General features: G+C 46.3%; 1 protein-coding gene across 1 annotated transcript; it reads right to left on the bottom strand.

The window, feature by feature from the left end:
- Positions 1–113: 113 nt before the first annotated feature.
- On the bottom strand, positions 114–27,413 carry ATP6V0A2 (ATPase H+ transporting V0 subunit a2). Its single transcript, XM_069497206.1, has 20 exons — positions 27,131–27,413; positions 22,569–22,647; positions 20,023–20,120; positions 18,051–18,188; positions 17,243–17,331; positions 15,956–16,082; positions 13,480–13,562; positions 12,878–12,971; positions 11,929–12,141; positions 11,126–11,276; positions 10,738–10,874; positions 10,283–10,470; positions 10,099–10,189; positions 8,920–9,038; positions 7,858–8,068; positions 6,821–6,940; positions 5,409–5,528; positions 3,221–3,338; positions 1,251–1,422; positions 114–625 (listed from the first exon to the last, which is right to left on the bottom strand). The coding sequence occupies exons 1-20, from the start codon at positions 27,245–27,247 to the stop codon at positions 520–522; spliced, it is 2,571 nt and encodes an 856-aa protein (XP_069353307.1). The 5' UTR covers positions 27,248–27,413; the 3' UTR covers positions 114–519.
- Positions 27,414–27,628: the final 215 nt, after the last annotated feature.

The following is a 27,628-nucleotide window of genomic DNA, read 5'->3' on the forward strand; positions in this document are numbered from 1 at the left end:
GTAATTCTAGATAGCATATGATAAAAAACATTTGCATATTTTTTTTAATCAAGCAGAATAAATGTGAATCTTTTGATAATCCGTCATTAAATGTTTTTAAAAACCATGCTTACTCAGCAGTTGGAAAATATTATCTGACAACTTCAGGTGATAGAATAACTTTGTTTTTTTAATAAAGTTTAAAGAAATCAAGTATCTAAGACCATTTTTTAATTAGCCATCCAAAATTGGCTTCTCTCCCCCAATCCTGTATTTTAAAAAACAACTTTAACATAACAGTTGGCATGAACTTATATTCACTCATCATAAAAACCAAAAGAAATTTATATGCCCAAAATTGATAAACTATACAAAATATTTAACATATGAGGAAGAGGTATATCTTACAGAATTATTTGGCTATATCATAAGGCAATCAATGAAGACGGAATTTTTCCTATCACAAGTTTGACGTAAGTGAAATTCTACAACATGATACTTCTCCATCAACTTGAAAGCGGGCTGGGTACAGCAGGATGATCATGCCACACCGTCGTCCTTATTGAACTTCGATGAAAGCAGACTGAATGAGAAAGGAACAAATTTGGTGCCCGCACCAACATAGAATTTGTTCTGAAATTCTACCCTAAAAAAAAAAAATTCACGTATTAACGGAAGATTGTGAAATAACATTCCTGTTTTTTAAAACACTTATATGTTAAAAAAAAATTACTGTGCTAGAATTGCTTCGTGCCATCACATGCTCTTAGCACAAATATTTTTATTTAGATGAACACCTCCCGCCCCCAGGTTGGCTGTCCCAGTGTGTAACGGGAACTTTCACTGATGCCTCCTGCCCCCTTGTCACACTGCCAGACACACAGAAGGCACATGCACGAGTAACTAGAACCTCTCTCTCCCACTGAGAAAACTGGATGCACAGAGAATTAATTTGATATACACTATAAAGCAAAAGTACATAAGTGTTTTACAGTAAGATAAAGCAATCTGTCAGACCCAAAGTCACATAAGAGTATAAAACATCTTAAGGATTCTGTAAGCAAAAACTCGCAAGCATCAACAGTGCTAACAGTTCAGAAACAAAATACAACTTTAACTCGGAAGATCTGAATACAGATCCCAAAGGCAGGAAGGGAGGAACTAGCCTACGTCAAGCATTAGATTTTGGGGGGGGGGGGGGTTCTGCATGTTTAGGGGGGGAGGGTTATATTGTTTTAGATAACAGTCCCAAGGCTGAATCTCAAACTCACCAGTGGAGGCGTATGGCGTGAAGAAACGCAGAAAGCCCTTCCATGATCAAAAGGATGAAAATTGTCAACACTGCAAAGAGAGCGATCACCGGGAGCAGCAGCAGGACCCCGTAGGTCGTGTCCACGCGAAGGCCCACGCGCATCAGCATGGCCCACAGCACGTCGGACAGCTCTGCAAAGGAATCCGCGGGGCTCACCTCGCTACGTGCAGCTCCGAGCCGCCACCCCGTAAACTAACGTACACGCGTGTGGATCACGTACGGAACCTGCTTCTCGTGGAAAAGTTACCCGGTTCCTTAACTGGCGTCAACACTGAGGAAGACGTGGCATTCCGGAAAAACCGGAGGCCCTCCTGCCAGCGGGAGATCTCGGCCCAGACCGGGCCGGGGCAGCGCCGCCCCCGCAGCGGGCGACAGACCTGCAGGCCCGGCCCTGCCCCTGGCAGACCGGCTGGGCGACCCCGAGGAGAGCACCGGCCCTCCCTGGACTCCGTCGCCGCCTCTGCAAAACGGGGGGGGGGGGGGGGGGGCACAGGGGCCCCTCCCTGCGGGGCCATAAATCCCAGACCTTCCGCTACGCTTATAAAAATATCACTGTAATTTTAAAAAAAACCCTCTGGTCTGGCATTTTTCACCAGTCCCGGCAGCGGTGGCCCCGCGCGGTAGTGCAGGGGCGCGACAGCCACCGCGCAAGCAAACCCGTCCAGAGCACCCCTGTCCATCAGCCAAGGGGGAAACTACGATTGTTCTGTGGCCCTTAAGGTTTCTGTCAAAGCATGAAACTCTCTTATCATTGGTTATAGGGAAATAAAAAACCAGTAACTCTGTCTTTAAAACATTCGAAGCCCTGAGCAGTGTTCCCTTTGGCGGGCGGTTTGGACAGCACTCCCGAGCCGCTTGCCGTGCAACTGGGCAAGCCGGGCGACCCGCTTCGGAGCCAGGGTCTGTTCTGCCCTGTCTTCCCTAAGTTTGATCCGTCCCAGCACTGCGCCTTCGCGCCTTCGGCGTCTGGACCGTCTCCGGGCGCCCCCCCGGGCCGTGGGCGTCCTCACCGCCCGCGCCCTCGCGCAGGTCGGCGGCTCGCCCGCACCAGAGCCCCGGCCGCGGGCGCGGGGTCCCTGAACCCCCCCGGCCGCCGTTCCACCGCCCCACTGAGGCTCTACTGGAACTTCCAGTGTTGTCACTTTTGGTGTCTTTGCTGCGCTTTCGTCTCTGTTGGCCCACCCTCTCTTTCGGGTGGCCATTTTTGTAAAGTATCCAATGGCTTTGCCGGGGGACAAGAAGGCAACACCGCCACGCGCTCTGCTGTCCGCGTGTGAAGCAAATAGCCGACGCAGTCACCAAACGCCAACGTCTGAAAGAAGGGTGGTGACTGGCCACCTGTCCCCATGGCAAGCGTGCGATGCACGTGGTCTGTGGACTAAACACCCAGCGGCTAAGTGTGTGCTTTGTGCTCAGACAGCAGACGGTGGTGACAGATTCGGACCCTGCTGCTGGAGAACAGGGGGTATTTAACTCAACGTGGAAACTAGAATGCGTGCATCATCGGACCATGCAGAGGGAGGAATGCCTGCAGTCAACACTGTTAACCGGCTCCGTTTCAGGACTTGCTTAAAATAAATACTAACAAATATTGACACTTAGTAAGGCAGGACCGAATAAACTATCAGTAATAACAAAAACAGTAACAGTAACAGTGGAGACTGAACGTGTTTATGCCAGAGGTTCCCAGGCCTTCTCGGCCTCAATGCCCCTCGCATCTCGGGGGCCATTTTCTCAGCACCCCCAAAAGAAACGGCCAGGAGGCCTGGGCACTCGCCCGCTAACGGCACGAGTTCGCACAGTGACTGAAAGACAGTGCCATGTTTCCCTCAAAAACTTAAACTACCCCACGGGGTCTCCCATGAGCTCACTGTGGCGCCACGGGTGTCTCAACACGGAGTCTGGGGACAGGTCTGAGCCGGAACTTACGTGCGTGCGCCAGACTGAGCGCCCAGAGCCTCAGGTAGGACGCGGTGTTGGAGATGCAGCCAAGACAGTACTCGATGGAGTGGATGACTTGGGTCATGAGTATTTCTCCAAAATTGAACTGAGAGAGATCACACATGTGTTAGACTCACTGTGTCACACCCACACTCCCACAGGTTAAGTATGTCCCACCTTCAGGATCACAGGGGAAGAACTGCCTTCCGGAATGCTGGCGAGAACACCCAGAGGGTGAGGAACAGGAAGCCCAAGACTGAGTTCTGCTCCCAGCTCCACCAGACTCCCCACCCTCACCAGCCCCCTTCCACCTCTAGCCTCAGTTTCCCTGTGCAAACGGAGGGGCCGGACTAGAGGAGGTGGGCTTGCCACAGCCCAGGGTGCCAACACCCTTAGGCGGCCCAGTGGGGCTCTGGAGCTGGTCTGAATATTACACATCGAAGGATCAAATGGCTACTCACCAACAAGGGTGAAGGCCACTAGTGCCTCAGCTAGCTTAAAGACAAGAGAACCCTAAATGCAGAGGCAAGAAGGGAAAACTAGTGAAAAGGCTGCAAAATGCCAGCAAGAAGATTCCAATGCTCTTTCCAGTTCTGCTTTCTGTTTTTCTGTGGTCCTATAAGCCCAATTATTAATTGTCTCAAATTAAAACACTAAATTACATAACTATAAAACATTAACTATAAGAAATTTTGTTTGGTCCTCACTAAATGGCCAAAATAAGGTCCCCAAGAAAGGAAGGGCGCTCGTGGAGGACATGCTCTGCGGTCTGCCCACCCAGGACAGCACCTCCCGTCTCTGGGGACTACTGCTTCCTCTGTCCAGCCTTGTGCCCAGCCCTCGCCCCAGCTGTGATAGACTGAATTATGTCCCCAAAATCTGCATGTTGAAGCCCTAACCCCAGTGTGACTGTGTTTGGAGACAGGACCTTTAAGGAGGTTAAATGAGACCAGGGGGGCGAGGCTGGCCCAGCAGGAAACCAGGGCGCAGACACACAGAGGAAGGGCCACGTGAGGCCACGGTGAGAGGGCAGCTGTCTGCAAGCCAAGGACAGAGGCCTCAGGAGAAACCAACCCTGCGAGCGTCTTGCTGCTGGGCTTGCAGCCTCCAGAACGGTGAGAGACACGTTTCTGTTGATTAAGCCACCCAGTCTGTGGTATTTGGTTACGGCAGCCCCGGCAGACTGAGACCAGTCACTGGTCCAGGGATGGCAGGTGGCCCCAGCCAGGCCAATCCTGGTATCTCCGTGGCATTTTCCGTACTAGTCATGAGAGGTAGGAATACTTTCCTCTCTGACTGAAAGACTGAAAAAAATAAGCCCAGGGCTACCTGTGGCCACGGTTCTGACATCATGGGGCCAACTAGCTTCAGAATACAGAGCAAACTTACAAAGAAAAAGAAAACAACCAAGGCCTTTTAGACTTGGAGATTCAGGAACTGTAATCATCCTGAAACCAACTCTACTTCTGTCCCGACATGAGCCAATAGATTTCCCTTTGAAATCGGAGTAAACTGGGTCTCTTCTAACTGCAGAAAGTTCTGGGCTGGGAGCAGCAGCTCACGCCTGTAATCCTAGCACTCTGGCAGGTCAAGGCGGGAGGATCGCCTGAGCTCAGGAGTTTGAGACCAGCCTGAGCAAGAGCGAGACCCCGTCTCTACAAAAAACAGAAAAATTAGCCAGGTGTGGTGGCACATGCCTACAGTCCCCGCCACTTGTGAGGCTGAGGCAGGGGGATGGCTTGAGCCCAGGAGTTTGAGGTTGCTGTGAGCTGTGATGATACCACTGCACTTGAGCCTGGGCAACAGAGTGAGACCTTCTGTCAAAAAAAAAAAAAAAAAAAAAAAAAAAATATATATATATATATATATTTATATATAGAAAGTTCTGATACAGGAACCTTTGGAGAGCAACGTTCATGGCACCTTAAGTCACTGCGATCATAACTTGCAGTGGTGACAGTATGAATCCCATTGTAAAAGTGAAACAACAAAATGACAACCCAAACTCTTGCATTATGACACCAACTGTATGACCAAAACAGCACTTGGAAAGCTTTGCATAAGTGTCGTTTTGTTTTGTATTTTTACATTGTAATTATCATTGTTATCATGACAATTATCTCTACAGAAGCTTGATCACTTATCTAAGTTTATCAATAGCAACTGGAAAGATTACCTCTTCACATGTCATCTCTCTACATCCGTCTTCCATTTGGTTATGTCCCTCTTCTATGTCTTGGTTTCCCAGCAAAGAAACTTCTTCCTCACTATCTTTCCTCACAAGCGTGTAGCCACTCTACCAACCAAAAGAATACACAGTCAGTGCCTTTAACGCTTCTCGGTCGTGACAAAACCAAAGTTATACAGCCCCTTTGTTTCTCTGAATGATTCAGCTCTTTGGGAATAAAAAAAAGTTCTTAAAAGAAAATAAGCACTTCATACCCATTAGGATAGCTGTTACCAAAAAAACATAAAATAGTAAGTGTTGGCGAGGATGTGGAGAAATTAGAAACCTCTCGCATTGTTGGTAGGAATGTAAAATGGTGCAGCCACTTTGGAAAACAGCATGGCCATTCGTCAAAGATTAAACGTAGAATCACCATACGATCCAGCAATCCCACTTCTGGGTATACACCCAAAAGAACGAGACCTGAAGGGACATTTTACACCCGTGTTCACAGCAGCGCTATCCACAACAGCCAGGAGTGCAAACAATGCGAGTGTCCATCGGCGGACGGGTGACTGAACACGACGTGGTGCGTCCATACAACACAAGATTATCCAGCCTCGCAAGAGAAGGGAATTTTGACACATCCAACAACACAGACGAACTTTAAGGGCGGTACGCCAAGTGAAAGAAGCTAGACACGAAAGGACAAACACCGCACGATTCTACCTGTGCGAGGCAGCTAGTCAGACAGAGACAGAAAGTGGAATGGCGGGGACCAGGGGCTGGGAGGAGAAAGGAACAGGGAGTTAGGGTTTCACTGGGACACAGTTTCAGCTCTGCAAGATGAAAAAGTTCTAGAGATGGAGGGTGGTGATGGTTACACATTATGAATGTCCTTAATGCCACTGAATTGTACACTTAAAAGTGGTTAAAATGGTAAGCTCTACATTACCATTTTTTTAAAAAAGAAAGAAAATGTGATACTAGACATACAGGAGAATGGTCTAGAAAAAAATTCAACAAATGGCAACTGGTTATAACTGGGTGCTGGAACATAAGGACACTATTTTCTATATTTTCCACATTTTCTGTAAACTAGTTATATTATTTCAATAAAAACACTTTAAAAAAAAATTAAGAGGTAAGAACATAGAAAAAAACTTTTTAATCGTGCCAAGCTGGACTGAAGGGCTGGGTTAAACCTCTGACAGGCTTGCTGTTCAGCACGGGGGCCCGTCTCCACGCGCCCAGGACGCAGCGGGCTGTCACCCGGCTTCTGCGGGCCTGGCGACACCAGCGTTGTGAATGACGCAGTTTGGCCTGGGGCCCCGTGAGAGGCGGCTGTTCCACCAGTCCTGCAACAGCTACAGGCAGACGCCACTCACGACTCACAAACACGCACCCGAGCTCACACTTACCCGGCTCACCCCAAAGCAGCTGCGCCCGTTGTGGAGCCATAACAGAAAGAGCGGCTTTCCCAGGAAGAGGACAGGGACAGACAACGCCGTGACGACCAGCAACACTCTCTGGACGTGCTCCTGTCGGTGCAGAAGGGGAGAAGAGCGACCGAAATGCAGAGGCGCCGACGGCGTCAGCAGCGCTCGAACAAACTGGCGGACATCGAACAGAGCGTCCCGGGCCGGGAACGCTAAGCGCGGGTGGGCCGAATTCTATCTGCCAGGGGGCTGTTTTCTTCTTCCAGACACACGGCTGCATTCTAGAACTGGTGAACAACACTAACGATACAGTGGTAACGGATTACTTTGTTTTAGGCCAGTAAGGAAATTTTAGGAAAATTCTACAGAGACTCAAACTCCAGCTACTCATTTCCAGAGATGCCGTAGGTGGAAAGGTGCAAACACAAGCAGAATACTTTTTTATATCCTGGGTTCTGGTTTTTTGTTGTGTGGAACAGCTGGTACGTGCCAAGAAATCTTTAAAACACTTTGGACATATTAGCTCTACCGTGTGAACTGGCTCCTGTTTTTAATCCCATTTTACAGAAGAGGAAACTGGGGCACCGGGAAGTTAAATAATCTGCTCAAAGTTCCATCTCGAGGAAGTGACAGAGCTGAAACTCCGCGTGGAGCAGTCAGCCCTGAAGCCCACACTGTGACATCACACGAACGCACAGCTGTAGAAAAGCCATTTTCCGAGAGGGCCCGTGTGCTGTGGCCCAGGTGCCCACTCTGAACTGGGCAGTGGGCAGCCGGCAGGAGCCCCCCGGCAATGCATCTCCTTCCCCACAGCTGTCACAGCTACTGAGTGGCCGCAAGTGCCGTCAGCCAGCCTGCCCAGAGCCTCACCCGCATCCCCTGGTGACAACGCACAGAAACAGGACGCTCCCGGGGCCCCTGGGAGGCCTGCGGAAGTCACCTGCACTCGCTCTGCTGACCAGATGAGAGGCTCTCGGGAAACTTCTGCTGAGTTCACGAGGGTGGAAAAGGCTACTTACCTGCCCTGGGTAGAGCCCATTTACTTCACTGGCTGGGAATAAAAACATGTTGATAAATTCAATCAGAATGCTAGGAGCAACTCTGGAGGTCTCTGCTGAAAAAACCAGCCACTTATAGACAATCATAAATATAAGGTATCCAAAGATGCAGAGCATGAAGAGAAGTTCTGGGATGGAAACCAAGTAGATATTGAACTTCTTCCGGAAATGCCTAGAAAAAAGAAGGAACCAGTCAACGCGTGAACGAGATCAGCCTAAGTTAAAAAGTAAAGAGTCGATTACTCTCGAATCCTTTGTGACTAAAAAACATACAGCCAATTTCAGTACAACAGCATCTGTCTTGTGATGACCTGGACTCGTGTTCCAGACGCATCCACAAAGACAAAGATACAAGGACAGCAAAACCACCAATGTGTCAAACCCCACTCACACTTTCTTCCTTGATTCTTTTATTCGGAAACATTTGTTTCCTCAAAGCAAAGCTACAAATTTTTAGTGACTCCAGCTCCAAAATGCCTCATCTTAAATTGTATAAGTTTTCCAAGTTTCCAGTTATATTAAGATTTAAAGCTATAACATTAAATTATACAAATTATGTTTAGAGATGAGAATGAACAGGTCTAGTTAGAGAAAATTGATATAATCTCTTAAGGTTAATAGACTAGCTCTGATAAAATGAAAACAAAAAGCTTTCTTATTTGTAAAATAAAAAAGGAATATGACAAAAATCACTTCTGGAAATATATTATGAATTTATGTGTTGCATGTCTCTGCCACCTGAATGTAAGCTCCATGAGGCCAAAAACTTTTTTCTGTCTCCCTCACTGCTGAATCCCTGATCCCTAGAACAGCACTTGTCACATACTATGCGCTCAATAAATATTTGCTGAATGAATCACTTAAACTGCAAAAAATGTAAATAATCAAAACACAATTCTATAAGGCAGTACACTATCATATTGGCTGCTCTTTAACCAATAAATAGTCTACCACTAAGAAGCAAAGTTTAAGAAATACCAAACTTGGTTCATAAATATTGCTTTAAAAAAAATCTATACTTACAAGTGGTTAAATATTCCCAGAATGACTCCAAAAGTCATGTGAATAATTCCTAAGATCACAGACATTTTCATTTTGAAAGAGTTTAGAAAAGTGAGGCGATTTGTGGCCAAGTTCCAAATCTAAAGACCAAACAAAACAAAACAAAAAATCTTTTAACTTCCTTGAACAGGTGACACTCAAGAAAGTTCCTGTCTTAAATTGAGGCAGCTCCAAATTTTAAAAAGAAATACTCAGACTTTTCTCTTGATGCTTTCAATCTGAGAACCATTGATTGTTTTTAAACCAGAGCCACAGACAGTTAAAAAACAATTTTCTCAATATAAAGCTCAAAGGATGCCAGATGGAACAACACAGCATTTAGGGCCATGTGCCGAGGCAGCAATACCAAATAGAAAAGCAAGAGCAAGAGTCACACGAAGTTCACAGAGCCCAAGGTTTGCGCTGGCACCCGCAGGGAAGGCCCGGGGCACTCTCGAGTCCTGGGTTACAGCTCCTCTTGGTGTGTCATATGGTGGGGGACACACAAGTACGTGTGTTATAACATGTTTACACGCATGTGCTATACACTCTCTTGTATGCATATTTTGTAGTAAAGTTTAACTGTGAAAAAAATTAAAGCAGAAGTGCAGCCAGTGGCTGATCGGAGCTGCAGGCAGCCGGTGCGCCAGAGTGGAACCCCGGGCCATGCTGAGCTCCCCAAGGCAGCCCTGACCCCCAGGGTCCCCACCCCGGGTCCCTGATCATTGACTGTTCCTCTTCCTGCCTGAAAATTAATTCCTACGGTCCCCACCCTGGGTGGATTAGAAAAAGGGAAACAGGGCCTATTAGGACAGAAAAAAATGTTTCTTTTAGATCAGTGGGTAAAAAAATAATTCACACATACAAAGAAGCAATCTAAGAAACAGGGCTACTGAAGTGTCAGTTTTCACTAGAGGAAAACAGGTCAGGAAAGAGGCCAGAATGCAGCCCATCTCTCTGCAGACTTCTCGTGGTCGGGCACAGACCTCGGCTTCCCAAACGCAGAGCGCGACGCTCCTGCTTGCTATGTTAGTCCCCAGGCAGCACCCTCCCCCGCGCACAAGCACATGGGAACCCTGCTCAAACTTCTAGAGAACCTTCTGGCACTGAAACTCAGGGCCACCCCAGAGCAAAGTGACAAGGGCAGGGCAGCGCACTCACAGGATCAATGCCGAGAGGATAAGGGCCTCGGAACACCCCAGGGACACTGGGATCCAACTGCAAAACCCTGCTGTGCCTCACGGTGCTGTCGCTGTAACAGAAGCAGAGCGAGGCGGCTTACTGCGGGGAGGGGGAAGGAATCCCGGAAAAACACTTTTTGTACCCCAGACGACAGGACACTTACTTCCAAAGCACCATTTTCTTGTGCTCTGCGGGGGCGTGGCTGGAGCTGAACATGGCAGACACGTTCCACCCGGAGCCGAACAGGTTCACGGACTTGGAGAAGCAGTCGTTGTAGATGAGGCCGGTGTACACGGAGAACAGCCCCATGAGCAGCAGGATGTAGCGCCCGTGGAAGAACATTCTCATGATCTGCAGGGAGCAAAGTGCGACGGCAAGAAATGGTCACTGGGGGACGTGCTCACGGGCCGGCACCAGTCTGGCGCACGCTCAGCCGCCCCCTCAGGGCTTCTCAGAAAACAGCCCCACGCCACACAGTCCCGGCAGCTGGAGGTGACAGCCCCCAGCTCTCACGCAGCGCAGCCACGGCCGACAGGTGACAGCTAATAGCATCTCTCTTGTGGTCACTGCCAATGCTGCCCAACCGGAAATAACGAGCTGGAGTGGTTATATTTTTACCTCCTGAGACTGGTTTAGTCTGGGGTGGTTTTCATTTAACACCAGCAAGAGGGCAAATAAGAACATCACAAAGCCGTGTCCGAAGTCCCCGAACATCACGGCAAACAGAAACGGGAAGGTGATGATGGTGAACAGAGCTGCGGGGAAGGAAAGGGAAAGAGACTTCAGGCTCACGGCGAATACAGTACAGAACTCCTGACTTAACCAGTGACACGTGACGATCCTGACTGTCTCTAGAATTGCTAGGGTAGAACTGTGAGGTTAAACTGAAAACATCACACTAAACAAGGTGACAAAAAGTAGCAGAAAGCCCATTTTTCCAAACATCTTTTACGTTCTCAGAGCGAGGAGACGCAGCAATGCCACGTGAAATGCAAGCATTTCCAACCTGGGTTCACTTCCCTGTAGCTCCCGACGCCGTAGGCGTCCACGATGTTCTGAAAGCCCTCGGTGAACTTGTTGGTGCGGATCAGAGTCGGGGGTGTTTCCTTCGTTGGGATTACGTTCATAAATGAGGGGATTGTAGCACCACTCTCTCTCTGTCACACAAAAAGAGAAAAAGAGGAAAAAATTACTATCCAAGAAAAAAAACTACTGGCAGTATCTATCCAAATTAATCCAGCAGTTGCACTTCGGGGAACCTGCCTCACAGACAGACTTGTGCACGCAGGAAACACTCTAGGTCCAGGTCACACCCTGCAGTGGCATTTAACATTGGAAACTACCTAAATGACCAGGGAACTAGTCAAATAAACCATGGCACGTGCACATAACAGAATGTTAAATAGTTATTTAAAAAAAAAAGGGAAGTTTTATTAAGTGAAAATGATAGTATGAATAGCACGCCTTTTGTGAAGAAAAGAATATCTGCTCATGTCTGCTTGTCTACGATTACGAAACTCAAACATGTAACAGCGCCAAAACGATGGTTATCTTTGAGTGGAGGAAATGGACACAAGAGGCCATGTGGGTAAAGCCACCTCACTGTGTCTTTCATGCTTTTTGACACTTCTTTTTCCTTTTAAACCACGTGAACGCACTACTTATTGGAAAGAGTAATTGAAACTGTATGCACACCCACACCCCCTCCAAAGACCAGCTCCTTACTCGATGAAATTCCCATTTCCTTTAACTCTCTGAGCGCGTGGGGTCCGCAGTCTCTCAGACGCGGCGGGGGAGGAGGCAGCTTACCGAGCCCTCCTCCAGCGCCCGGCGCAGCTCGTGCAGATCGGCCTCGGGACACCAGACCTCGGCGATGAGGCACTTGTTAGTCACGTCGATGCTGCACATGTTCAGCATGTGGTAAATGGCTTTCATTTTCTTCACCTGGATGACGCGGGTGTAGACGGACTCGGCAGCTTTACACAGCACTTGCCGTAAATAGTCCTCGGTCTTGTGGAGCACCTGGGGGAGAAGGCGCGGGGCTCGCAGGTGGCCGAGGGCTTTGGCTTTTGTCCGCCTGGCACCCGACTTCCTTTAGGCGAATTTCTCCCCGTTGACGGAGGAGCATTCCAGGCACCTGTCTCTCCCTCCCCGCCCCCAGCACCACCTGGAGGTGGGCGGGAAATCTAAGCTCAGCCAAGCATATGTCCCCTTTCGGGAAGTCACCTCCAGAGAACATGACGCCACGGACACAGGAGGTGGTTAGACGTCATCGTCACTGTGGCAGCGCGATGGCCCCTGGGTCCCTACCCACTCCCGGGCTTGGCCCAGTCCCCGTCAGCCCTGTGAGCCACCAATGCCCATCCCGTCCCATCCCGCCAAGAAATCCCCTTCTGCGTAAGTGAGTCAGTCTGCGTCGCGCCCTGCCGCCAGGAACCCCCACTGAGAGCACAAGCGGGAATGTAGAGCGTACAGGTAAAACAATGCCGCCATTTCACACGGGGCCTTCTTGCCTTTGGTGATCAAGAACTACAATCCAACATACCAAAGATGACCAGAGAATCCTTCTTAAAAACCCCATGGTTACCACCCAGGCTGCTAAAATAAAACTCCCACGCGGAGGGAGGGAAGCGACGCTGCAATCTCTCTGGAACGTCTGGGTTTGTCCCCATCCAAAATCACCCGTATCAGAAAAGCAAGTGGGTTTGCAAAGGCCGTGCATCCCTCGGGAGGGAGGCGCGGTGCCGGCCTCACTCACAGTGTACAGGTCTTGGATGCGAGTGTTCAGCCCCTCCTGGATCTCCTCCCGCTCCTCGGCCGTGTGTGGATACGGGTACACGTGGCAGTGGTAACTGGAAGACAGAGGAGGACGTGGCGTGCATCTGTCATCTCCCGCAGCCCTCTGGGAGAGACAGGTGCACACAGGGGCACGTGCCCGTGGTCAGGCCTCGCACACAGACGCTCAGCAGACACCTGCTGAACCAAAGAAACTGAGCAAACTCGCTCTCGGATCCACATTCACACCCTGCCCTCAGTGACGCCCGGCAGCTCATCCCCAAGTCCAGCCTTCTGAAATCCAACAATATCCTTGGGCTGGGAATCATTAGACAGGTTTAAAACACAAAAACAAACACAAGCCACACACACACATGCCACCGTTTACTCAGGGGCCACCTGAGTAATGCACCGGCAAGAGAGATGACAAATTGTTTAAGAAGGTATCACTGCAAGGAAATCGTAACAAAACTAGCAGCCTTTGCACTCAGCCTGTTTCTCTTTGACTACAGAGGGATAATAAAGGAAAATCAGAGGTTATTAAATATAAAAAAATAAATGAAATGAAATGTTTCTTTTTCTTACCAATCACATATCTTCTTAACCTTGTAGCCAATCTGTTCTCCCCAAAAGGATATTAAAAACACATACCATTTTATGACTTCTCCCTACAAAGAATAAATAAGGATAAGTATTACTTCTGTGTGTATAACTTCTAGAACTTTGGCAGCTCAAATACTGTCAAATAGTTCTTTCATTCATTCAGTAAATATAGTCAATCCTCATCTGCAGACTCCGTAACCGCAAATTCTCCTACTTGCTAAAATAACCCCAAAATCAATACACGTAGCACTTTCACGGGCATGTGCAGAGCAGCAAAACCTTTCAGGGACCCAGTGCCCACGTTTCCAGGTGAGGTCCAGCAAGGTGAAACTCTGCCTTTTCGTCTCAGCTGTGAGACTGCAGACACGTGTCCTGTTACACACGGTCCATTTAGTGCCGTGTTTTTCACATTGTTGTGCTTTCTGTTGGTGATTTCACCATTTAAAATGTCCCCAGGCGCAATGCTGAAGTGCTGTCCGGTGTTCCTGAGCACAAGGTGGCAGTGATGTGCCTAAGCAAATGTGTGTGTTGCAGAAGCCACCGCACTCCGGCCCCAGCAACAGAGCAAGACCCTGTCTCAAAAAAAAAAAAGTAGAAAATCTTATAGGTGCATGGTTAATGAACAGGTAACTGAGGAGGTTTCCCAGCGTGATGGTCACGCAGGCTGAGCCTTCTGAAGATCATTTCACAGCCAAATTCTTCTTGATGTGTCAAAATCATTATGGATATATATAAATCTTGCAGCCAAAATTCCTGAGGCCAATCTAGAAGGGAAATATGAACTCTTTTCTGAAAATCAAGAAGCCCAAGCTCCTCTTCTACCTGTAGTAGATCAGTTCATCCTCATTTGGAATAACAGTTATTTTTACTATGAAGGCTAAAAACACACAGAGATTTAAAACGGTGACTATGGCTCCGCGTTTCCCCTGCCCCTCCGCTTTCCCTCCTGAACAGCTCAGCCCTAGAGCTGCGGGGCGTGTGCAGGACGGACACAGAGGGCGGGAGGGGAAGAGTACAAGCTGTAAATGTGGGTGCGTAAGTGCGTCCTAGCGCCCTCTCTGAGCGAGCAGGGAACAGCGACACCTCAGTAACAATGGGCACTCGGAGACCACATCTTCGCTTTGAAATACCAAGATCTCCACTAAAAAGAACGAGCTTCTGGGAGAAATGGTAGATTCCAGAGTTGTGCAAGGGGAATTACAAGATGAATCTGGACATTCTATTATACAACAAAGCAAGGAGTGCTCAAAAAATGATGGGAACGTGGTAAAACGGATACAAAAGCCAGTTTGAACGGGCTCCAACTGGCCAAATCTAGGAGAATTTGAATATAAAAATGAGGAATATGGTAAGACAATACAACCCACTGAATAAAACAGGAAATAAATGAAAAAGCTGAAAAATCTGAAGAAGGATGAGATATTTACAGTTGCAAAGCACTTCTCCCAAAACACTTCTTAATTACAAAGAAAAAAGAGTAACTTCACAGTGGAGAAACCCAAGGCTTCTGCCTTACTCAAGTGATCAGAGTGACCATTACCAGTAATGGGACAAATGACACCAGGTGGCATCTGAAGGATGCAGTGAGAAGAACGCAGCCTCGCTTCAGTGACACTCTTGCCAAAGACACATGACCTGAACCTAATCGGGAGAAAACATCTGATAGATCCAAATTGAGGGACATTCTACAAAAAACACTGGTCTGTAATATTTTATTTTATTTTATTTTATTTTTTTTTTTTGAGACAGAGTCTCACTCTGTTGCCCAGGCTAGAGTGAGTGCCGTGGCGTCAGCCTAGCTCACAGCAACCTCAGACTCCTGAGCTCAAGTGATCCTCCTGTCTCAGCCTCCCGAGTAGCTGGGACTACAGGCATGTGCCACCATGCCCGGCTAATTTTTTCTATATACATTTTTAGCTGTCCATATAATTTCTTTCTATTTTTAGTAGAGGTGGGGTCTCGCTCTTGCTCTGGCTGGTCTCGAACTCCTGAGCTCAAACGATCCGCCCACCTCGGCCTCCCAGAGTGCTAGGATTACAGGCGTGAGCCACCGCGCCCGGCCTTAATATTTTAAAATGTCAATTTTAAATGAAAGTCAAGGCAAGTCTGAGAAACTGTCCCAGAATGAAGAAGACCGAAGTGACATGACAACTAAATCTAACATGTGATGCTAACTAGATCCTTCGCTGCAACAGTATCGGCACAACCGGGGACAGCTGAACGGGATCCGAGGCTCAGGACGTAGTAATGGATCTACATTCCTCTCCTGATTTGAGGGTCATGTTGTGGCACTGTGGGAGAACGTCCGTGATTTTAGGAACTACACACGGATGTGTCCAAAGATATGAGGCATCAGGTTAACAACTTAATGGTTCCGGAGAAAAACATTCTTCCCACTGTATCTCCAACTTTGCTGTTCGTCTGTCATTGCTCAAAGGGGACTGTGACGTTTACTCACTGTTTCAGGGTCTTCGAGGGATTCATCCAGTTCCGCATAGGTCACGATGGTGTACCCTTTGCAGACTCTCCACAGCATTTTTTCAAATGCTTCAACTTTTCCTTGGTGAATTAAGCCAGACACAAATCTATGAAATAATAAAGCCAACCTGAGTCAACTGAAAGCAATGAATATTATCAAATTGCATTAAAAGAATGATGAAGACTTCCATTTCTGGCAAAATGGTGAAAATGGAAAGCCCTCCAACTGCAAAACATCTCAAATGCTGGATAAAATAGTTTTGAAACATCCTTTTGAATGTACAGCTGAGCTTATAAGAAAGAGAAATTTTTGGAATCCAAAAAGAAAACAGGGCCTCCTAGCTGTCCTGATTATTATACTAACCCAGTACCTTGAGGCCTAGAGTTTAGTGCCAGCACTAGAGACAGAAGACACGCACTGGGCCCAGAGAAGGTGCCGAGACAGAACTGAATCCCCCTCACGCTGGGACTTCTTCACACTCGAAGGGCTACACCTTCAGTGAATGGGTGGACCAGAAGAGAATCCCCCCAGCAAAGGGGGCTACAAGTAAACTTATTTATTTCGGTTGTGGTTCTAGATGGAGAGAGAAGTCCTCCCTAAGAATTTATAACCACAGGTTAAAATTCACTCAGGCTTAGGGCTTAAATTCACATTACTCGCACAGTCAAAAAACAAACCAACCAACAAAAAATCCCACGCTGAGGAACGATGCAAATGATTCAGGTTGGTAGAGCACTCCCAGGTACCTGACAAATGTCAACACAGATTGTCTCTGGAGGAAGACTCCCTCAAACCAAACACCACTGAATGCCTTCAGATAAGGAACTGAAGAATGTAAGTTCATAATGATAAAAAAGAATTATCACAAATCACATGAGGAAGTTACCATTAGTTCAAGTAAACAGAAGAAAGAAACCCTTAAAGTATAATTAATAAAAAAAATTACCAACTCAGTTTAACCCCTATGTTTCTACCAGACAGGAACTGATGCTTCCATGACCAACTATCTTAGGCATATAGGAGTAACACTGAATGATATAATGTTGTTTCTTTCCAAATCATTATACCAAAAAAAGAAATGCCCACTGTATTTAGCTCAAAAGTCAACACAGCTGAGTAGTTCAGCCTAACAAGTACAGGAATACAGTGTTTTCCCAAACAAATATTCACTTCCTTTCATTCAATCACGAGGTTTAAAACAGTCCCCATTCATCCACTCTACAGGAAGGGCAGTATAAAGTGTGACACCCAGCCCTTGTCACCTACCCCAGTTTTGCTCCCAGCCTCTGCATACAGCTGTAGTCCAACAAAGAATCATTCTCTAAGGGAGGGAATTCTTCGTAAGTGGGTTCAAACTAGAAAGAGAAACGTATAAAACCAGTGTGTCTCATTAAAAGTGACACTTTATTTCTCATGTCATATTTCCAAACAAGTTTATACAGAACCTCATATCTAACTACTTGGATCTGGGTGCAAAGGCCTTAAGGTAACTTCGACATATAACTCAGCTCTGATAAATAAAAAAGATAATCTCCCCATCCACTATTTGTAAGCCACTTGAAGATATTTACATAAAAGAATAGTTACAATTTAAGTCATCACCTTCATCCAAGATAGAATAACTTTATCCGAGGTCAACTACTGTATCGAGTGAAACTAATTTCAGGAGGGACTTCTGTCTATACTCAGCTCAGTGAACTACTACTGCGCGGACTAGTCTTTATTCTTATACAGATTATGTTTACTTCCTTTATTCAGCAATTTGGAAAAACCCAATGTTCAGAGTTCAACTTCTACTGTTCAATTTTTCCCATGATCATAAAAAGATTTTTTTCAACTGTAAACTAAAGCATGTTACAAATATTCAGTACTATTGTTGCTAAAACCAATCAATACAAGAAAAGCTCTTAAAGCTTTTTTTAATGTCATATAATCCAATTGAAAAATAAAGCCAAGATCTCAATTTATCTCTTAAAACAGTAACACATCTATATGAATTAATAACAAAACCCACAGGCTTAAGGGAATGGGATTGTTACAAAAAACATGTGTTTTCTCACGAGGTGTGCGATACCTCGACGTTGCGTTTCACGAAGGTTTTTGTCACTCTCAGCATGTGCGTGTACTCGATCAGTTCCAGCAAGTTCTTCCTCAGTTTCTCCTTGTTCTTGGTGACTTCTCTCAGCTCAACCTCGAGCTTCTGTAACTGCTCCTAAAACAAATAGCAGTTAGTTAAGAGTATGACTTAGTTCCAAGTGTGATTCTAATAACCTTTTTATAGTACACCAAAACCAGTTGGAGGTTTTAAAAAGCCAGAATTTATGTTAGTTGGGCAGGTGTATGAAAACATGCAAAGATTTTAAGGGACCATCATTTATCATTTCATATTAATTCAGGTAACTTCTGTGTCATTCACGCCACATCTGATATAAAACATTCCGGAGGCTATGATGACTCCAGCGACCCAGACTGGCCCTTGTCTCTAACCGCAGGTCCTGTCATTTCTTCTGGTTTTCCTCTGCCCGCTTATCCACTATCAAACATCAAAGCATCTTCCTTTCGAGTCTACATTTCCTTTTATTTGCAACACAGAAAATGGTCAGATAATCTTTTCCAACGTATTTTTCTAGTCAGCTTGAGTTTATGCACTTGCTCTCATACAATTCAGCATAAAAATTCTTGAGAACAGGTCGGGCACGGTGGCTCACGCCTGTCATCCTAGCACTCCGGGAGGCCGAGGTGGGTGGATCGTTTGAGCTCAGGAGTTCGAGACCAGCCTGAGCAAGAGCAAGACCCCACCTCTACTAAAAATAGAAAGAAATTATATGGACAGCTAAAAAATATATTTAGAGAGAAAAATATTAGCCGGGCATGGTGGTGCATGCCTGTAGTCTCAGGTACTCGGGAGGCTGAGACAGGAGGATCCCTTGAGCTCAGGAGTTTGAGGTTGCTGTGAGCTAGGCTGACGCCACGGCACTCACTCTAGCCTGGGCAACAGAGTGAGACTCTGTCTCAAAAAATAAAAAAAATTAAAAAATAAAAAAAAAAAATTCTTCAGAACAAATCTTTAATAATTAGTTACATACTAAGCATCCTTAACAATACTTAAGTATTAAAACAATAGAAGCAGAAATCTATAAAACAAATGGAGTCAATGAGAACTTGTATTCAAACAAATCACTAAACTTGCTACATTCGTTACTTCTGCTTTGCCGTATAAAAACTATAAAGAGTAATCAGTATGTTTATGATTATATCATAGGTGGCCAACCAAACAGGCCAAACCAGATGACTGCTTTCCACCCGTCTGACTGTACAATCCTCCCTGGAGTCTATTCATACAGCAAATGTTGCATGACTTCCGAGCAGATGAACAGAGCAGTCAGCAAGGGGAATGGCCTTGGTGACACAGCAGTAATTGTTTTAGAAGAGTTATAAAGAGCTCTCGCCTATTTCCCAGGGTGATGAACTATCCAATGATCAGCCTGAAGCCTCAATGGATGATTCACGGGGGTGGAGTGCTGATGAACACCGCGAGCCAGTGTCCTCACAGAGGGAGGGCTGCATCCCCAGCACACAAGCCAGGGAGCGCAGGGTGGAAGAATTCCGTTTGCCGCCCAGCTGAAACAGCCCAGCGACTTCCTGCTACCTTCTACAAACCAGAGAGGGGCAGGCAGGGCGAGTTTAGGAGGACGGTGAGGGCACAGGGCTGAAGCCTCAAGGGCCTGCAGGCGAGGCAGGCGAAGGCCTGGGTAATCCCAGAAGGAACTTTCTGAAACGTTAAAAGCCCATGGACCAGGTTTCATGGCCAATGCTCACTGGCCTCTGTTCACCACCACCTGGAGAGGAAGTGCATGTCTTACGTTGTAAGAGAAAACTGAATTATCATTAAAATTATCACAGATAATCTACTACGGAGGGATAACCGTAATACTGTTCTTTAATTCTTATCCCATGGCTTTGAGAAGACAGAAAAGCATCAGACAATATAAACAAGCAGCCCCTGAGATCAATGGGTTCAAACAGCTTCTTCAGAAGCAAGTTACCTGCATTTCTAGAACTTGCTTAAGAGGTGGTGCAGGAGGACTGGTCTCTCCCTCAGGCAGGGGAATATCAGCTCTGTTAATTTCCTGCACTAAATAAACTGTGAAAATGAAAGTTAAACAAATTAGATACAAAAACTTACTATGATACGTATCAGTCAAAACATGTTAAATCCCTACCTGTCCTGTCTGAATACACAAAATTCTTACTTGTTCCAATTGACCTACAGGTCACTTTTGGCAAACTTGTTTCCAAAGATCTACAAAAGAATGCTGCCTAGAGATACCCGCATGCAGTGACAAAATAAACAAGCTGGAGAAACACTTTCTGAAATTCCCCCCCTATTTTTTCCATTTCTAAAATTTTAGTTAAAGAACTTTTGAGTCACAGCTGTCTCTGCATCAGTAGAATGAAGCGGAGGTCAGGGGCCCACTTGCAAGTGCAGAAATAACCCAAGTGACAGACCTAGGATCGTCCCCACAAGAGCCGGCAACTTGACTTTCCCTGCAGTCGCCCTCAGGAAGAGGTGCGTGGCCGTTAAGAAAACCATAACTCTTCCAGCACAAGCACCCAGGGCAGAAGCCGGGCTCTCTTGCAACTCCCCAGTTAGCCCGGATGCTGTGACTTAGGACCACTGCTTGCACTGCTTCACCACGTAAGCTAAAGACTAGATTCATGAAATTAATAGTGTACCAACCAAAATGACTCACTTTCTTTAGTTTATATTTTCAATTCCAGGAAACATCCTTTTCCTTAGGATAAAAGTCACAATACCTGGTGGTCATTACCAGACATAAAATATCAGAAAAGTGTTACCAGTTAGTCTATTTTTAGGAGGGAGACAGGCAGGAAGGGAAGGAAAAAAGAAGGGGAAGCAAAAGAAAAAGAAAAAGAAAAGCAACTACGTCTTACCCACAAGATAGCAAGGGAAGCACGGGGTTTAAGAGGTTTCTAGAAATAGATGCAAACTGTTTTAACCAATTTATACCTAAAGTTATTTATTTATTTATTTATTTTTTAAGAGAAAGACTCTCACTATGTGGCCCAGACTGGCCTTGAACTCCTGGGCTCAAGCAATCAGCCCGCCTCAGCCTCCCAAGCAGCAGGGACTACAGGTGCGCACCCCCGTGCCGGGCTTATACCTAAATTTACTTGAGAGTTCCTGTTTTATTGTTTCAAGTCTGCGTTCTTTTTGAAGCAGTTTAAACGACAGGAAGTCCTAGACATGTCTAACGTGCTATCGCTCTTGCCCTGCCTTTAAAAACCTCGCTCCAAGTACACGATCTGTCCAATGACTCACACAGCCTGCAAACACAGGCACATCTCAAGCCACACAAATAACTAGGACCTCAAGCAATATGAACAGAAACAGATTTCAGATGACTGGAAGTTTCTGTTAATTTTGAAAGTCCTCGATTTAAAAATGAAACCCACACTAATTATCAGCTATTAGAAATCATTCCAAGTCATGGTCTCCCTCCCCATCGTCTGCCTTATAAAAGCAAATTTTGAATTTCAGCTTGTTGTCTGTCATTTTCCCCTCCATTTCAGTCAGAACTTCAAGGCTTGACTCGATAATAACTAAACTTAAAGATTTCAGAGATAAAGGAAGTAGCCTTGGGCTACTGAGTTTTAATGGTTAATAATCAGCACTGATCTAACACATTGGCAAAGGCAGGCCTGAAAAAAAGGAAATTATTATTGATCAATCCTGCCTCCCTTGTTCCTCGATATAATTTTAAATTAAGTAATATATTAACATGTATACAATGTTTTTAAGTTACAATAGACTACAAGGAATCAGTTAAAAAAAAAGCAGGCACGTTAATACAATGAAATATTACGCAGGCATTAAAAATGGTGGTGGGGCCGGGCGCGGTGGTCACGCCTGTAATCCTAGCACTCTGGGAGGCCGAGGTGGGCGGATCATTTGAGCTCAGGAGTTCGAGACCAGCCTGAGCAAGAGCGAGACCCCATCTCTACTAAAAATAGAAAGAAATTATATGGACAGCTAAAAATATACATAGAAAAAAAGAAAATTAGCCGGGCATGGTGGCACATGCCTGTAGTCCCAGCTACTCGGGAGGCTGAGACAGGAGGATCCCTTGAGCTCAGGAGTTTGAGGTTGCTGTGAGCTAGGCTGACGCCACGGCACTCACTCTAGTCTGGGCAACAGAGTGAGACTCTGTCTCAAAAAAAAAAAAAAAAAAAAAAAATGGTGGTGGGCCGGGCTCTGTGGCTCACACCCGTAATCTTAGCACCTTGGGGGTCTGAGGCAGGAGGATCACTTGAGGCCAGGCAGGAGTTCAGGACCAGCCTGAGCAACATAGTGAGATCCTGTCTCTACAGGAAACTTTTTAAAAAATTAGCCAGGCACGGTGGTATGCGCCTTTAGTCCCAGATTCTCAGGAGGCCAAGGTAGGAGGATCACTTGAGCCCAGGAGTTTGAGGCTGCAATGAGCTATGATTGCACCACTGCACTCCAGCCTGGGTGACAGAGTCAATCAATCAATCAATATTAACTTACTACAGTGGAAAATAAACTTACCCAATATCCGCTCTAGTTCTTCACATCTCTTCACCTCACCGACAAATTTTCTTTGGAAAGAACTTACGTTCTGGTTGAGCTGAGAAGAGGATGAAAAATTTGCTTTAAATTTCTAAAATTTAAAAATATATTTTATTAAAAAAATTAACCCTAACATTCTGGGAGGACGAGGTGGGAGGATTACTTGAGCTCAGGAGTTCAAGACCAGCATGAGCAAGACCGAGACCCCATCTCTACTAAAAATAGAAAAATTAGCCGGGCGCAGTGGTGCTGCCTGTAGTCCCAGCTACTCGAGAGGCTGAGGCAGGATTGCTTGAGCCCAGGAGTTTGAGGCTGCAGTGAGCTATGATGACGCCACTGCACTCTATCCAGGGTGACAGAGTGAGACTCTGTCTCAAAAAAATTAATTAATTAAAATTAAGATTAAATATTGGCAAAATTTAGGGGGGAAATATACTTTCATACACTATTAAATAAGAGCATAAACTAACATAACTTTTCTGGAGAACAATCTGGCAACCAAAAAGGCCTGAAAATTGTCCTTTGCCCAGCAATACCCCATGAAGAAATTTAACCTAAGGGAAAAAATACTGATACAGACAAAAATGTATCTATAAGAACATCAACCTCAGAGAAAGAAGAAAAATGATAACCCAAAAATCCAACAACAGAAAATTGGTTAAGGAAATTATACTCTATATCCCTCCAATGGATACTACTCAGCAATTAAAAGGAACTCCCAACACCCGCAGCAACACGGGTGACCTTCAGAAACATTATTCCAAGGGCAAGAAGCCAGACACAAGAGGCCACATAGTATAGGATTATTTATATGGAATGTCCAGAAAAGGCAAATCAAGAGGCAGAAAGTACACGAGTGGGGCTGCAGACAGGAACGAGGGTTACCTATAAATGAGCATTAGAAATCTTTCTGGGGGCACGGAATATTCTAAAACTGGATTGTGGTGATGGTTGCATGACTTGATAAACTTTCTAAAAATCACTAAATTGTACACTTGAGCCAGGCACGGTGCTCACGTCTGTAACCCCAACAACTCTGTAATCCCACCTCCCAAGTGGCTGGGACTAGGGGGTGCACCACCATGCCCAGCTAATTTTTCTATTTCTTGTAGAGATGGGGTCTGGCTCTTGCTCAGGCTGGTCTCAAACAAATGACCTTAAGCCATCCTTGTGTTTCAGCCTCCCAGAGTGCTAGGCTTACAGGCCTGTGCCACCGCACCTGGCCCTTACTCTGCACTTATTAAAAAGGATGCTTTACACGATGAGGCATTTGATTATAGGAAGAAACTTATTAAAATTTTCAGGTATGATAATGGTATCATGGTTATTGTTTTTGAGTTCTTATCTTTCAGAGATATTTATTGAAATAAGAATTTATATATGTTGGATTTGCTTCAAAATGATCTGGTCTGGGAGGGGACACCGGGTTGGGGGGAAAAACAAGCAGCCTTGAGTTTACATTATGGGTACACAGGGGTCCACTATACTCTTTCCTCTACTTCTTACAATACAAACCATAAAACGATAAAAAAATCATAAAAGAATATTTAATAAAATTAGGAGATTAGTCATAATTTGTGTGAAAAACAGATTAAGATATTTTCAATGTGTCTAACAAGTTCCCAGATGATGAAAAATAAAGGAAAAAAAAGATATTTTCAATATGATTCCAATTATACAAAAACATACATATATGCACATTTTACAATATTATTAGAAAAATGTTTGCTCAGTATTAGCCAAAAAGTTAAAATGTTTATTTCTAGGTACAGAATTTCCCACAATGCACATATATTACTTTTATAATTTACAAAATGTACAGTAATCATTCATGTTGAAAGCCATTTAGGATAAGAAGTTTATCTTTTATTCCACCCAGCATTGGTACTGGGCGCTCTCAAAAAACAATTAAGACACAACTTGATATGAAACTGCTCAATCTGAGAAGTGTCAACGCCAAATGGCTCAGTTCCTGTTCAGTTTTTTGAATTTTTTTTTTTAAAGAATTAACCAGAAAAAAAAGACAAAAATTCAAATTTCACTTCTGTTTGTCACCTCATTTATTTCTGAAGGCCATACTACTTTAAAGTAACCACTTCCAAGTTCCTAAGGACTCAGACACGATCTGTTTCCATAGAACCGAGAACTTGGAAAGGAAGCTCTGCATCGAATGCTGTCGACCGTGGACACTACTTCTCAGTCTCAATTTCGTTTCCTTCAATATCAAACACTACTTAACTCTAACTGTACAATAATGGTTCTATAAATAGTAGAATCTTTACAAAGAGGTAAATTTCGGTGGCAATTCTGATACAAATATAATTGGATTTGACATATACCACCATCACTAGCTTACATACATTAACTGGTTTGTTTGGGTTTCTTTTTTTTTTCTGTTGCATGGTTCCTTTTATAAAATTTAGGTTTTGCTTTCTTTTTAGGGCAGCAAAGGCACCCTAATTCAAGGCTAATAGTATAAAGTATATTTTAATGCAGATTCATTTTAAGACATATTTAACCTAGAAAAACCCGGACAGAGGGAACCTGGTGCTGTTTGTGCTGATATTCACACCACTGGTCCACCCACTTCAGCTAAAGGACTACAGAGCAAACCTGTTCTTAGGCTGAGAACTGTTACAAAAGTGAGAGGACTTTCCCTGCACTGAGTCCTACTGGTTAGCTGAATGACCTTTCTTTTCCAAGTCTTCTCACTGGCTGTCACCACGGAAATCCTCGCCCTGCCCCTTTTCCCTGGCAAGGGTTACTAAAACAAAAGCCCTAAGGAACCAGAAAAGACCGATGTCTGCAAAGTCAGTAAGCAACTCCAGAAAACAGCAGAAGCGTCAGATGTGACAACACTTTCTGCACTGGCACCTAGGATGCTGACAGTCAGCCTTAGTTTTATTTTCCTTTTGGAAAAAGACAAACAGCACTTTTTTTTTTTCACTGACTTTTAATTAGAAAGGATCCTAAGTATACTCTACGACCTAATGTAATGGCACTTAAGGAAACTTGAATCTCCCTCGTGATGAGAGCATTTGCTCAAATCTGCGACTGAAGTGTGATAAGTATCTTGGCTTGAGTACGAACAGGATGGAACAAATACACCTGTTACAAAGAAAGGAGCCTGTTTCACTTGCATCTGTGGCCTGAGTCTTTCGGGTGCTCCTCAGGGGTCAGCGGAGCCCCTGCCTGGTGAGTGGGTGCCATCAGCTGAAACCCAAGTAGCTCCAGGAACCAGGAGCGCTGCAAGTTTCTCCACAGACTTCGCAATCGCCTCATGGGGCCAACCAAAACATCACCAATGTGACATCTGGAAGAGGGCTGTTCCCTTCTGAAATTAAGGACCCCTCAGAAAGATAAGGGGAAACAGCCAAGAAATGAAAGTGGTGGCCAGGAAAGAAAATCTTTGCCTGAGTGAATTTCCATTCCATAAGTATTAGGTCCTGCTTAATAGTCTCCCATTCACATTCTGTTCTTTTCCTCAGAGCACTTATCATAGCTCATAATCAGTGTGTTTACTCTGCCTCCTCCCAGACTGTGAGCTCCAGGAACACAGGGACTTTTCCTCGCTCACCACTGGGTCCCCATGCACCAAAAACAATGCCTGAACATAGCAGGCACTCAATAAAACCTTGTTCATTCATTCAACAAATGCCTATTAATGCCAAGAAATGCCAGGCACGGTGACGAGTCTAAGGGAATCAGGAGTGAACAAGTCAGGCAAGGTCCTTGCCCTGCGAGGTTGACAGTCCATGGTGGAGACGAACAATAAACAAGTAAATGGATACAGACGCGAGTGTTTATTATCACACGCTGGGTAGACAGCTCCCGTTCAACAAATAATGACTGTGCTTCTGGTCCTTAGACAATGGTATGTCCCTCACTACACATCAGTGACGAAAACAGACAAAAACCCCTCTTCTCAAGGAGTTTGCCCCCAGCTCACCCCCAGTTCAGGCTCTGTCTATACTCTTCCTGTTCCCTCCACCACCGTCTCTCTTTCCCCAGATCTTCCCACGGCCAGCACCTTCCCACGCGGGTCTCGGCCGAAACACCACCTCCTCCGAGAGGCTTTCCTTGACCACCTCTTCAAAAGCACCTCCCACCCAAATCACCATCATACCACACCGTTTTATTTTCATTATAGCAAACATTTTCTGGTTTACGCATTTATCTACTTAATATCCCCCCCCGCCAGCCCCGTAAGTTCCAAAAGGACAACAAGAGGCCTTTATCGGATCTGTCCTCCCCAGGCATTTGACGAGCACCAGCCCAAGTTGATGAAGACCACACGGAGGCGATCCCAACTAGCCCAGGCTGAGCCGCCGCGGACCAGACGTCCGGCGACCCTGGGGCCAGCCCCCCGCTGGGCGGAAGCTCTGTCCGGTAAGCTGAGGCCTCAGCTTCCCCGCCTGGGAAACGGGGGCAGGGGCGCCCTCTTTCCGGGAGCTCGCGGCAGGAAGGCCCGAGCGCCGGCGGGACGTGAGAGCGGCCGGCGGGCGGGCAGGTGCGGCCCGCGTCTCCCGGGAGACACTCACGTCTCGGAACTGGACCAGGCCCTTCTCGCCCAGGGCGCTGAGGCACTCGTAGGCTGTGCCCGACTGCAGGAAGAGCTGCGCCAGGCACATGGTCTCACTCCGGAACAGCGACCCCATGGCGGGCTGGCCCGCGCCCCGGAGGGGCTCGACGGGAGCGGAGCTTCGAGCCGCACGGGCCCGCACAGTCAGCTGGGACGGCCCGGGCCTCGGGCTCTTCCTGCGGCCTGGCCGCGGCCCCGCACCATGAGATCCGAGCTGCAGCAGCTGCCCGGGGTCCTGCCACCGCGGCCGCCGCTACCGCCGCCGCCACCAGCGAAGCCCCGCCCCCGAGCTGCGGCCGGTTCCGGTTCCGCCCCCGCGCCCCGCCCCCCGCCGGCCGACCAATGAGTGCCCGGGGTTGCGGCCGCAAGCCGCGGCGGCCGGGCCAACCGGCGCAAACCCGGCGGACAGGGCGGCTGCTGCTCGTGGGGAAAGCCGCTCGCTGGGCTTTCTGCAGCT

Source organism: Eulemur rufifrons, chromosome 21 (genome assembly GCF_041146395.1).
Source record: "Eulemur rufifrons isolate Redbay chromosome 21, OSU_ERuf_1, whole genome shotgun sequence".
NCBI classification, from domain to species: Eukaryota; Metazoa; Chordata; class Mammalia; order Primates; family Lemuridae; genus Eulemur; species Eulemur rufifrons.